This window comes from Balaenoptera borealis, assembly GCF_965194805.1.
Source record: "Balaenoptera borealis genome assembly, chromosome: 1".
Taxonomy (NCBI): domain Eukaryota; kingdom Metazoa; phylum Chordata; class Mammalia; order Artiodactyla; family Balaenopteridae; genus Balaenoptera; species Balaenoptera borealis.
Genome location: NC_138860.1, coordinates 118,177,066 through 118,190,035, shown reverse-complemented (window position 1 = coordinate 118,190,035; position 12,970 = coordinate 118,177,066). Strand labels below are relative to the sequence as shown.

Below are 12,970 nucleotides of genomic sequence, written 5' to 3'. Positions count from 1 at the left end.
ATACCTTTTTGGTTTCAAATTGTGCTTCTTCCTGACAGCATCCTCTACAGTCAGGATCCAGCTGAAGAAGGTTGAACTGTCCAAGTAGATCACAGGAGCTGCAGAGCAAGTTGCTGGAGAAGCCTAACTCTCTGCAAGACTCTGATGAAAACTCTGCCCCGAATGCAGAGACCTGAAAACAAAAAATGAGGAAAAAAACCCCCTTAACTTCATGTTTACAGTACAAAGCTTCCAAAAAAGGAGAAACTAGGGTTGTCAAAATCTAACACACTAAAGACAGTTAGTGAAATGCCTCATTTGGAGACAAATTCTTAATTATTTTTATACTTTATAACTTTATATGAGTCTTTGGTTCTTCCCACATTCCCAACAAATTTTTTTCTTAAAAATTTGTCATATTGCAGCTTGGCTAAAACATGGATTAACAAAAAAGATCATATATTATTTCTTTATGATATATATATTACATATTTTTTGAAGAAAAATGAATTTCCATTTCATTTTAAGACCTTAGCACCTGTTCACATGATGTATGAAGTAACATTAACTTCTAGGTCCCTACTACACCCTACAAACTCATCTTCATTCACATCTAGCAGGGGAAGGGTACAGAAAGGGATGAAGTGGGGGAGAGCGGGAGCACATCAAAAATAAAACTTTGGGGTTTAGGTGCCAGTTCCACCACTTACAAGATGTGTGACCCTGGGCAAGATAACCTCCCTGAGTTTTAATTTCCTCACTGATAAAGCAAGAAACTTCCCACATAAAATAGACTGCAGTAAAGATTAAATGAAATGACTTATGTAAAGTAACCAAACAGAATGACTGGCAAAAGCAGGTTTCCAAAACTATTCTCTTCCTTTATCCATTCTTCTCTCATGTCTCAGTGAGTGTGGTATACCTACATCTGTCTAAGGTCAATCACTGTACCTCTGCTTTAACTTCTGTCTTCTGCCATATCCACAGGGATTTAATTTCATTGATAATTTATATCTTCAGTGTACCCAAGACCCATAGTTCTAACTGCTCTCCCCACATTGTTATTTCTGAATTGTTACTACAGTCTGGTTTCTGATCCCACCACACCACTCAGCTAAACTTGCCAAAAATCACTAAATGCAATGGCATTCAAAACTTTTCTGCTCCAGCTGCTTCTTCCATAGCTTTCCCTCTCCTTCTTCTGCTATGCATCTCTTAAATGCTGTTGTTTCCCATTTCTATTCTTGGCTCTCTCTTTGCTTTGCATACTTTCTATAGAGAACTGCATCTTTTCCATGGCTTCAAATACTCATTTATTGAAAACTCCCAAGTCTTTTTAAGTGTCAAGTTTCCAAAGCCAACAGCCTACCTGAGATCTCATTTAGATGTTGTACAGGCACTGCAAATTCAAACTCTCCAACAGTGAAACATCTTTTCTCCTTAAATCTATTCCTTCCAATGTATTCAGTATCTTGGCAAAATGACACCATTTTCCCTGACCACCTAGTTGCCCCGGTCAGTTCATCCTAGACTCCACACTCTTCACCATTCTTACAATCAATCAACTTGTTTGTTAAAAAACAAGTTTTGACAATTCTGTCTCTTAAAGAGCTCTCAAATCTTTTCCTGCCTCAGTGGATTAAATGGTCAGCTAGTCCTATCTCTCATTACGTCTCCAATCCCATTCTACTTTTCAGCTATAATGAATTCCTTTAGTATCTGAGAATATAAAACCCCTACTCAAATGTACATTTGCTCATACTTTTCTACTCTAAGGCTCTTTTACACTTTTCCACCTTGTTAAATTCTACTTATTTCTGAGAACCCAAGTGGTATATCAGTCTTCTTAGGAAGACTTCTCTGAAAAAAATCAGATCCCAGTATTTAGCCATTGTCTTTTCTGAGAACGAAATTTATGCACAGCTGTAAAGCAGCACCACTCATGACACTGTACTATGTAAATCTAGGATTGTCTGATTCCCCGGTAATACTGTGAACTCTTTCAAGGGCAAGCATTAAGTTATTTCTCTGTATTTCCAGCACTTGTGCTAATTCTCCTGTGTGTTAAGCAAATGAATTGGTCAAAACCACAGCCTCAAGTAGGGGGAATTTCAGATGGTTTGACTGTGACTGGTTGATCTTCTAGACCAAGGGTCTGCAAATTTTATGTAAAGGGCCCCGTAGTAATTATGTCAGGCTTGGGTGGCTATATAGTTTCTGTTGGAACTACTCAACTCAGCTACTGCAGCACAAAAGCAGTCACAGACAATAATAAATGAATGGGTGTCTGTGTTCCAATAACACTTTATTTACAAAAACAAGGCTTGCTGGATTTGGCTCACCAGCTGACTAATCATGCAGATTGAAACCCAATGGCATATCCCAACGTGAAAAACTTTAAGTACTGCTGGCATACTCTTCCAAAATGCTGATCATCCCACTGACCTAACAGTAAGTCAACATCCTAATTTGATACCATATACATACATCTTTTACCTTATCTCAGTAATAATGTGGACTGTATATCATAATATATCAAAATAGATCAAGTATCCCAGTCTAGTGGGAGGGACTTAAGACTCTTGCTACTATACTAGCACTTTGAGTAATTATTTACTAGTAAAGTGATCTGCTTAATCAATTTCACAGGTTAATTTCTATTTTTCCAAAGACAGCCACATCAATATATACATATCATCCCCCGTGTGACTGGCAGTCCTCCACTGAGGAGTGGGAGTCTATGTTCCCTCCCCTTCAACCTGGGCAGGGGCTTGTAACTGTTCTGACCAACAGAGTGTCAAGGAAGTGATACTACATGATTTCTGAGGGTAGGTCATAAAAAAGGAAACAATCTCTGCTTGCCTAGTGCCTGCAGGTGCTGTTACCTGTCTCTCTATAATACTTGACGTCGGAATTTAGCCACCGTGCTATAAGGCAGCCTAAACTACAGAGAGAATGTAGAGAGAGGCCCATGTAGAGAGCACCTGAGGCCTCCAGCTGACAACCAGCATCAACTACTAGACATGTGAGTAAAAAGCCTTCACATTTTAGTCTTTCAGTCTCAGGCGGAGGTCTGAGACACCATGGAACACACAGCCATCCTGCTGTGCCCTGTCTGAATTGCTGACCCATAGAAATTTGAAAGCAAAATAAACAATGGTTTTACACCACTAAATTTTAGGGTGATTTGTTTTGTAGCCATGGTAACTAAAACAGGTGATAAAAATGAAATAACTTTGAAACTGTCAACTGCTTAACAAACATAAATTGTTACCAAAGCATGTTTTATAAAACAAGAATCTCAAATGAATAATCATGGGATCATAATACTTGGTTTTATTCTGGCATTTACTGAGCACCTACTGACAGGTAGCATGAACATGCAAAACATGTATTTGAGTCTGATGACAACTTGATTCAAATATCAGCACAGAGCAACCTTACTTCTTAATTTCTGAATACGAATAATTACCACTTACTTCACAAAGTTTTGGGAATTAAAGGAGAAAAAGTACAGAAAGCATCTTGTATCCTGCCCAGTACACAGTGAGTACTTAATAAATTTTAGAATTATTCCCACCTTCCATTGTGAAAGCACACTTAAAAACTACAAAACACGACTTATTTTTAAGTCATTATATTAGACATGGGATAGAGATAAGAGTAGGGGAGATATAATGTATCTTTTAAATTTTTTAAAATAAATTTATTTATTTATTTGTTTTTTTAATTTTTGGCTGTGTTGGGTCTTCGTTGCTGTGCACCGGCTTTCTCTAGCTGCAGTGAGCGGGGGCTACTCTTCGTTGCGGTGCGCAGGCTTCTCATTGTCGTGGCTTCTCATGTTGCGGAGCACGGGCTCTAGGCACGCAGGCTTCAGTAGTTGTGGCTCACGGGCTCTAGAGCGCAGGCTCAGTAGTTGTGGAGCACGGGCTTAGTTGCTCCGCAGCATGTAGGATCTTCCCAGGACCAGGGATCAAACCCGTGTCCCCTGCATTGGCAGGCGGATTCTTATCCACTGCGCCACCAGGGAAGCCCTAGAATGTATCTTGAGTTCCATGAGTGAGCTACTTTTTTCTCTTATATCATTGGTTTTGCAGACTTAAGGCTTTGAATCTAAGAACATCAGAACATATTTTTAAGCACTTCATAGGTAAGTACCAAATTCTAAATAATATAGAAGAGTTCAAAATTATAAATTATGCCCACCCACCTTTTTATTACCAAAAAGTAATGAACAGCATTTAAATGTGCACAGTAAGGCCAAATATTAAATTTTATTGTTGTTTTATTATTATTTTTGGCCACACTATGTGGCTTGTGGGATCTTAGTTACCCGACCAGGGACTGCACCCGCGCCCTCACCAGTGAAAGCCTGGAGTCCTAACCACTAGACCGCCAGGAAATTCTCCTAAATTTTAAAATAATTAGCCACCCTTCTAAGAAAGACATAGATTTTAAGGACTGGGTGGGATAACCCTGATTGGGATAACCACTTAACAGTTTATGACTTCTCCAATTCAAAGTAGGATTGACAGGCTAAGAGACTCCTTTGCATTAGTCACTGATTTATTTTTCTGATATTACTGAGTTCTTTATAAACATAAGGGTTGTTGGCTTGGAAGCTGTAATAACTATAATGTAACATCACCTTTTCAGGCAAAAGCCTGGTATAGCTATACATTTTATTACACTTATACATTCACATGATTAGCTGTCTCTTAACCGGTCTTTACTCAGAAAACTCATAGGTTTCTCATGTAATAATTCTGAATGGATTTTAAATCTGAGACAAAATACATGGGTTTACAGACAAACCCCATGAAAACAAATACCAGAAACACAGCCTTTATGGCAAGCTCTTACAAAGCACCAGATACTTTGTTAAACACTTTACATCATTATTCTATTTAATCTTATCCCCCTATGATAGGGGTATTATCCTCATTTTATAGAGAAAGAAACAGAGGCTTAGGACAGTTGAGGTAATCTATCTTAAGACAATACAACGGACATTAGATGGCAGCATCAAGATTCTAATCCTGGCCTGCCCTCAAAACCCTTAACCACTGTTATTAACTACCACCTTTCACAGAATCCATGATGCACCATTATTGTATGTACCATTAAAAATAACAAAAATGCTGACACTTGTGCCACCCATTGAAATAAGACCAATCCAGATGTTAACTTGTGAAGAAAAAGGGGTAGGCGTAGGGGATGGGGTGTGGTGTCTCAGAATCAATAATACATAAAATCATTTTATACTGCTTCCAGTACAGTGCCTTTCTTTTTAAATTAATTAATTTATTTTTGGCTGCATTGAGTCTTCGTTGCTACACGCGGGCTTTCTCTAGTTGCGGTGAGTGGGGGCTACTCTTCGTCGCAGTGCGTGGGATTCTCATTGCGGTGGCCTCTCTTGTTGTGGAGCATGGGCTCTAGGCGCATGGGCTTCAGTAGTTGTGGCTCGCGGGCTCTAGAGTGCAGGCTCAGGAGTTGTGGCGCACGGGCTTAGTTGCTCCGTGGCATGTGGCATCTTCCCGGACCAGGGATTGAACCCGTGTCCCCTGCATTGGCAGGTGGATTCTTAACCACTGCGCCACCAGGGAAATCCTTACAGTGTCTTTCTGAAAGAAGTAATATGTATGAGCTGAATGAAGAATTGAGTATCACTTAGTTCTGGGACACTCTAGAAAACAGCTCCCTTAGGCTATACGAAAATAGTTTTTTCTAATGCTTAAGCATACTCAGAATGTATTTTCAAGTAAATCATTTTATATCCTCCCCGTTGTCACCTCATTGGAATATTGATAACTATGTGTTGCTACTAACTTTAATTAGAGCTATTCAGAGGCACAGACAGTAATAAAAGCTCAGCCTGTCTAGTCTGAGGACTCAGAGGTGTGAATTAACAAAGTAGGAGCTAAGTCTTCTGCCGATACCAGTAGCTCAACCTCAGGGCACCAAGAAAGTCTTCCTTCATTCCCTTTTTATTCATTTGTCAGGTTTCAAAGGTTTGGCTTATTTTTATTACTGCCAGCTACTTATTCCACCTGGCCTTTCTTCCCCCTCAGGCTAACTGTGAAATGCAGTTTTTCTAATTTCTTAAGAGTTTTCCAACAGTCCTCTGTACTTCTCTTTTCATTTTCAAGATTTTATTGCCTTCTTTTCTTAAAAACACTAGTCATTACAGAAGAAAGAGACAGGAGTAAGCTTTAGAGAAATTAAAACAGTTCAACAAAAAGGTGAATTGCTCAGACCTCCCTTTCTAAATATTTTCAGTCATTATGTGTTTGTTGGAGTGGGTGGGGTTCATCACTGTTCTACATAACCCACTACAGATATCTAAATGACTTTGATAGCAAGGAACAAACACTAATGAACTAGAAGGCCTTTCAAACATCTGAGGGATTTAAATGTACACGTGAGGCACAATAAAAAGATATATAAAAGAAACGTGGCCCCTGTATTCTCTTTGGCTACACTCGGCATGGGAATGGAGGGATACAAACCACACACAGAGCTTTGGTGCAGTTGTGAATCTGTAATACAGCATAATGTATGACGACAGAAGATGTAAGGGAGAGGGTATATCAGACTTTGCAAATCTGGAAACGGGATGTAAGTTAAGCCTTGCATTTTTATCTAAACACCTGACTTTAGGTCTGGTGAGAGAAAACATGGTATGTGAGAGGTACTAAAATGACCCCAACTTTCCACCTCTACCATTTTGCTCTCCCAGTAGAGGTAAATGCTGGGAATTAAGCCTGGAGAGACAAACAAGTAAGTATTAGGTCAAAGAGGCCCTGTTAAGGCACACTGAAGATAGACTTCACCTTTAAAGCAACGGAGAGCCATTGAGGAGTTTCAACAATGACCGACCTAAGTTTGAGAAAGATGACTTGGATGCACCGCGGAGACTGCGCTAGGAAATGGGGGCGGATGAGATCAGGAGAGCAGTTACAGGAGCTGTCGTGGCAATCCCAGGCAAGCAGAGACGGGGCCTGAATGTAGGTACTACTTGTGGAGGTAGAATTAAATGAACTGGCTTGGAGATCTGTAAGGGTTTAATGACTAACTGGGGTCAGAGAGTGAAAGGAAAGAATTTAAAACGACTAATTTCTGCCTTGGGCAATTGGGAAGCTGGCAGAAACAACTGCTTAGATTCTGATAATTAAAGGGCGAACTAGGAGGCTGTTATGTCTAAGGAGAGAGAGGTTGGTGGCCTAAATGAGGGATTAATAGTAAGTGGATGAATCTGAGAGACATTTAGGAAGTAAAATCAACAAGACTTGGTAATTACCTGGGTGTGAGGTATGTAAGAAAAGGTAGGAGTCGAAGATGAGACCCAAGTTTCTGGCTTGAATTCTGTGGATGGTCACTTTGGTAGACTGTTTAATGGGCATAAATTCCTCCTGCCTTGGTATGTACACTTCTTTGCAATGTGACTATGGCACTCTTCTCATGCAGAGATGGAGTCCATATACCCATCCCTGAAATCCAGGCTGGTCTTGTGACTTGCTTTGACAAATATTGTGATGTGAAAGTGATGTATGTGATTTCTGAGGCTAGGCTTTAGGAGGCATTGCAGCTTTTGCTCTGTAGGAGTGCTGCCCTGAGACTGCCACGAAAAGAAGTTGGTCTGGCCTATTGGAGAATGAGATGTCACATGGATGGGAACCTAGCTGACAGACAGCACCACTAAGAATGAAGCCATCCTGGACCCTTCAGTTCAGCTGACCTACCGGCTCAGCTCAACTGTGTAAATGAGGCCAGAGGAAATCAACACAGGAACTGCTCAGCAGACACACAGAATTACAAGAAATCGTTATTTTAAGCTTTGGGGGTGGTTACACAGCCACAGATAATAAAACAGTTAAAGAGAGTGAAATCAGGAGAAGGCAACTTGAAATGTTATTCTTTTTTATCTTTTCGTGGTGGTGAACGCAAATTACCTAAGACAATAAATTCTTGAGTACGAAGTTTAGAAAGGGGTCTTCCAGTAATTTCTAAGGCACCAAATGACTGAATAATGGAGTACTGTAAAGCTAATTAGAGAAGTAAAGAATCCACCTTTTAGGTAAGGTTACAAAAGGAAACAGGCAGGATCTTTAAACTCCTTGATGAAAGAAAAGCCCAGGTGTTTGTAGGGGCCTTCGGTATAGACCCTCACTTCTCCAAACCTTGGATAAATTAATTAAACCAGGTCTTTAGGAGAATACTTATCAGGCTCAATACAGAGAACTCCTGAAAAATTAGGCTGATAAAAGACACTTGTAAAAACTCCAACCATAGTGTATATTAAAAGGTTTTATTATTCACATAAACATGGACTAAAAACTTCTAAGGAGAAGTTAACAAACAGTAAGTTGTTTGTGAGTGAATAGGAAAATAAATAGAATTTAGCCTTTCCCCATTCAAAGATAAAGAACGCATCTGTTCTGTTAATGGATAAAAACGAAATAAAAAAAACTTGGTCAAACACCGTCCGATTTTAAACGAGATGAAGGCTATCATTTTAGAAAATCAATTTCAAAAATAAATTATGCTTTAGTATGGAATAGCTCCTTTTATTGCAACAATGTCGTTTAAAATCACAAATGGCACTGAAGTGTACCCAGCAGCATGTGAATTCCACAGAACAGAGATTAAAGGCTGTCTAAAAGTGACGTACAGAGACCACAAACAACTGACAGAAAGAAGTAAAAAGGAAGTGTACCCTGGACCAAAGACCTCAGGGCTTTAAGATTTGGGAGCCTTGCCATAAGGAACGATAGTTCCTTGCATTTCTGCCAATTTAAAAACAATCTTCATTCCTGTGCAAAACTTAGTGCCTTTTTTTTTTCGTTCACGGTGTGTCTTACAAATTGTACTCAAGATAGTCTAAAGTCAGGAGAAAAAACCGCTAGAAACCCGAGACGGGGAAAGGTAAGTATCAAACGAGGAATTAAGCCACGTCGCACTCTGGCCGCAGCAGTCGCTGAGGAAGCCCAATCCTCCCACCCTTTTGAACTGTGGCTCCCAAACGGGACCGAATGTTCTGTCTTCCTCGGCGCAATCCCTCCCACTCGCCCTGGGGCTACAGCGGAGGTGACCTCCACTCACCATTTGAAGCACAGTCGCCAGCAGCAGCCGCAGCCCAAAAGCCGGCAAAAGCCACCCATCCATCCCGACCGCCATACGTGCCATCTTCCGTAGGTCTCCGGCTGCCCCGAGGACCCCTGTGCTCGGGGCGTCTACTCCAGAGCCTGATCCAAAACAGGCTGCTAAAGGCCGTTGCCACCATGTCTCTTAGTCTGCAGAGACGGGTATTAACTAAGGGTATATGGAAGCTTAAAGGTGAACAAATACCTTTACATTTGATATAAATATGAAGTCGCTGGGTCCTTTCGATAACCCATATCAGGCATTTTCCTAGACTCCCCAAATCTGTGCTGCCCCGGGCTCTTTCCTTTCATTCACGACATTTCCTCAAGCAGCCAAGAAGCCCCGCCTTCGCCAGTTTCGGCCTGCCTCCTTCTCCAAGTTTACCCAATCGAATGCCGCTTTGGTTGACACCTTAGGCAAAGGAAACCAACCGTGACACGAGCCAAGAGCTAAGCGCCGGGGTTCTTCGGTCCAATAAGCACAAGCGAACGGGAGCCGTGGGCGGAGCCTCTGGTTGCTGAGCAGCGTACGTGGATGCGTGCGCGTGGTGGCCGAGGGGGATGGGCAGGGGGCGGGGCCGAGGGCCGCGCAGCCGCAGCCGCAACGTTGGCGGAGGAGCGCGCGGCCGCGACCAAAGGAGGGAGGGAAGGAAGGAAGAGAGGGAGGCAGGCAGGCGGGCGCGGGGCTCGGGGACTGAGGCGGTAGAGGGAAGCGAGAGCCCGGCAGCCGCTTCGCGCTGTGTTTGCTGCGCGGGCTTTTGGAGGGGCGGCCGTGGAGTCGGCCGAGGAGAAGCGGACACCGGCGGCGTTGGTGCTGGCGCCTGGGGGCGGGGGACTGGGGAGGCGAGAAGGGGGGTCGCTGCGGTGCTTCTCTCGCTGTCGCGCTCTCCTTGCCTTTCTCCCGGCTCGGTGGGCTCCTCCCGGCGTCTCCCTTGCCTCCGGGGCCCCGATCCCCGCCCCCCGCGGTATGTCTTGATCCCGAGCAGCGGGTTTCATGGGGCTCCTCAGGATTATGATGCCGCCCAAGTTGCAGCTGCTGGCGGTGGTGGCCTTCGCAGTGGCAATGCTCTTCTTGGAGAACCAGATCCAGAAACTGGAGGAGTCCCGGTCGAAGCTAGGTGAGGAGCCGTGCCACTCTGGGCTGAGTGGTGTGTGGAAGCGGCCGGGCCAGGGAGGCAGTGCTACCCGAGCAAGTGGGCGTTTGTCTAACCTGAGATCTGGCTCCTCGGCAGGAGGCTGAAAGAGGTTGCAAAGAGAGATGGGACTGGGGGCATCGAGAACACAAGCTCCAAGAATGGTGTGAATTAAGCTTGGGTGGTATGCTGGGCTCGCGAGGTCACGGGGCAGAGGTTGCAAGGTTGGGCTTCCCCGAGCCAAAGGGTTACCCTGAAGTAGGCATTCCATTGGGAGAGAGCAAGATAAGAGCGAACTCGTTGGGTAGCGGGTACTGACTGTTGGAGGAGACAGAAACGCTCAGGCTTGCTTGTTCTCCTAGAAGTCGTACGGAAAGCCTCGGCAGTGTCAGGCGAGGGGTATTCTAATTTGAGATGTGGGCACCTGGTTACGGAATCTTTTGGGGATGGGGAGGTTCGCGAAGGGATAGATGCGCAGAAATGGAGGGAGATGCTGGAATGACGGTGAGTAAAAGAAATACACTGTAGTGAGTTGCACTCTTGTGCTGGGGGCAGCAAGGGACCGCACAACTGACGGGAGAAATAGGCTGTGCCCAGGTAGGACAGGAAAGCAACTAAAAAGCTTCCGTGAGGTACTGAAACGAGGCATCCAAGCATTTAAATTCTTTTTTAGCGGCGCTAAACTGCCATTATTTTGAGCTTAAGAATAGGGGTGTGTGTGTACGTTGCTTCGCGGCAATGTTGGTGTAGTGAATTTAGGAGGAAAGGTTGAAGGGGAATTGCTTTAGTGAGATTTAAGTTTATGAAACGAAGAGTGCAAAAAGTTTACCATAGGTTAAGTACATTAAAGAGTTAACAGTGCTTACTTTAATTACGGAAGAGGTCTGAAGTACGAAAAGTTGGAGTGTGATGTGAAAGACCCGAAGAATGCACAGATAATAGGTACTTTCAGATTAGTAGGGAACTTCGGCATTTGGGAAGAGCTCGGGGTGGGGAGGGAGTATTAAAAGAATGCCAGCAGTACATTTTGATTTAAAAACGTACATGGCACTGAAAAAATCAGCTCAGGAGGCTGTAATTTGAATGTGGAAAAGTAATGTGAAGTATTTTTATGCATACACTTTCACCTCAAAATCATTTAAAATACTTTTCAAAATGCAAATAATAAAATACCAGCAGCACTATAATTTAGACTAAGAAGTAACAGATGCTGCTGTGGGTGATGATTAATATTTAGGGAAAATGTATCAGAAAATAATTGAAATATTACAAATAGTAGCAGACTATTTGCAGTTTTGATAGACTTTGCGAAAAGCCTTGGAGACATTTTAAAGAGCATCAAATAAATCTAGCTGAAGTGCAAATAAATTTGAAGAGGAGCTAGGAATAATTCCACTCCTCAACTCTAGGGTAGAACTTGCCCTGTACAGTTTCGAACAGATATCAACTTTATTTACTATGATTTTATTAATATGAGTCTTGTATGATGGAAAAATATTCACTTTAAATATTGGAGGTTGACCAGTGTACTCTTTTTGTTTGTATCTATTTAGCAGCTTTGAGGGTCATATTGTGGCCTGATTAATGATCCAGCTTTACAGAGAAAAAAATGACTCCTCTTAAAGTTGAAAGTTATATTAAATTAAAATTTGTATTTATTCTTTGTTGTGTTGCTCTTTGAATTTCTTAGAAACATTACAGTGGGTTGGGATAATTCAAATTTTAATTTTCCTTCGTTGCCTAACATTTTTTTTCCATAATGCTTGAAAGTGTTTTCTGTAGGTACAACCTTAATGATTTTAAAAAGATTTATCTGAGGATGTAGAAAGCCACAGGTAGTAGTGTTTTTTCATGATTTTTTACAGGAAAGGAACCTTCATATTCCATTAGAAACAGTAAATATGGATTGAACTAAATAATTCTCGAAAAGGAGCCTCAGATACAAAACACTAGAAGGAGCTAATAATGGAGATGCAAAATTATGGCAAATAAAATATATAACCTCGTATCAGCAGTCTTTTGATTAAAAAAAAAGTCATATGAAACAGGCATTACTAAAACAGATGTTGTCAGTTAGTAATCTTCCTTAGGAAAGGAACACAGAAGGAGGCATATTTTGACAATCAGACTCTGTACTAGACACTTTCATATTTGATATTCTTATTTACTCTTCCAAGAACACCATAGAAAGCCATTTTTACAGATGCGGGAACAGGTTCAGAGGTTATATAACTTGACCACATAGCTAGTAAGTGGCAGAGCCAGGACTGGAACCCAGATATGTCTGATTCCAAATCAAGTTCCCCTTTAATTATACCAGGCTGCTTGGGACTTTATATTGACATTACACTAAGATGTAGCAGTTTGAATAGAATTTTTAAACTGTAATACCAATGTTTAATTGCATTTATTGCTAAGAATGAATGTCATTCTTAGAAAATTCAATTGCTGACACAAAGGAATTAGTTTAATGTAATGTCTGTTGCTTGTTTATACCCGTGTAATGAACATAATTATATTACCCAATGAAAGGACCGAAATAGATAGCTTATTTCTGCTACAGGGGAAAAAAAAACTCTGTGGTGGTTTTCTGTAAGTGGTAAAATCACAACATTGAAAGCATTTTTGTTTTGGCATCAGAAAAACTTAAACACACATTTATCACTTTTCAGAAACTTTGGTGGTGTCATCTGTCACACAGAATTTTGACTTACA

General features: G+C 41.8%; 2 protein-coding genes across 4 annotated transcripts in view; one reads left to right on the top strand and one right to left on the bottom strand.

Annotated features, from left to right (window-relative positions):
- SELENOF (selenoprotein F) overlaps positions 1-9,225 on the bottom strand; it is a 37,240-nt gene extending 28,015 nt beyond the window's left edge. For both annotated transcript variants that reach the window (XM_082339621.1, XM_082339622.1), the window contains exons 1-2: positions 9,082-9,225; positions 5-172 (exon numbers count right to left, since the gene is read on the bottom strand). In XM_082339621.1, coding sequence (XP_082195747.1) covers positions 5-172; positions 9,082-9,165 — 252 coding nt within the window. In that variant the 5' untranslated portion in view covers positions 9,166-9,225. The remainder of the gene's footprint in view (positions 1-4; positions 173-9,081) is intronic.
- Positions 9,226-9,631: 406 nt separating this feature from the next.
- Positions 9,632-12,970, top strand: part of HS2ST1 (heparan sulfate 2-O-sulfotransferase 1) — a 195,138-nt gene continuing 191,799 nt past the window's right edge. The window contains exon 1 of one of the 2 annotated variants that reach the window (XM_082408707.1): positions 9,632-10,240. In XM_082408707.1, the coding sequence (XP_082264833.1) occupies positions 10,117-10,240 (124 nt within the window). In that variant the 5' untranslated portion in view covers positions 9,632-10,116. The remainder of the gene's footprint in view (positions 10,241-12,970) is intronic. The other variant, XM_082408708.1, reaches the window with a different exon arrangement.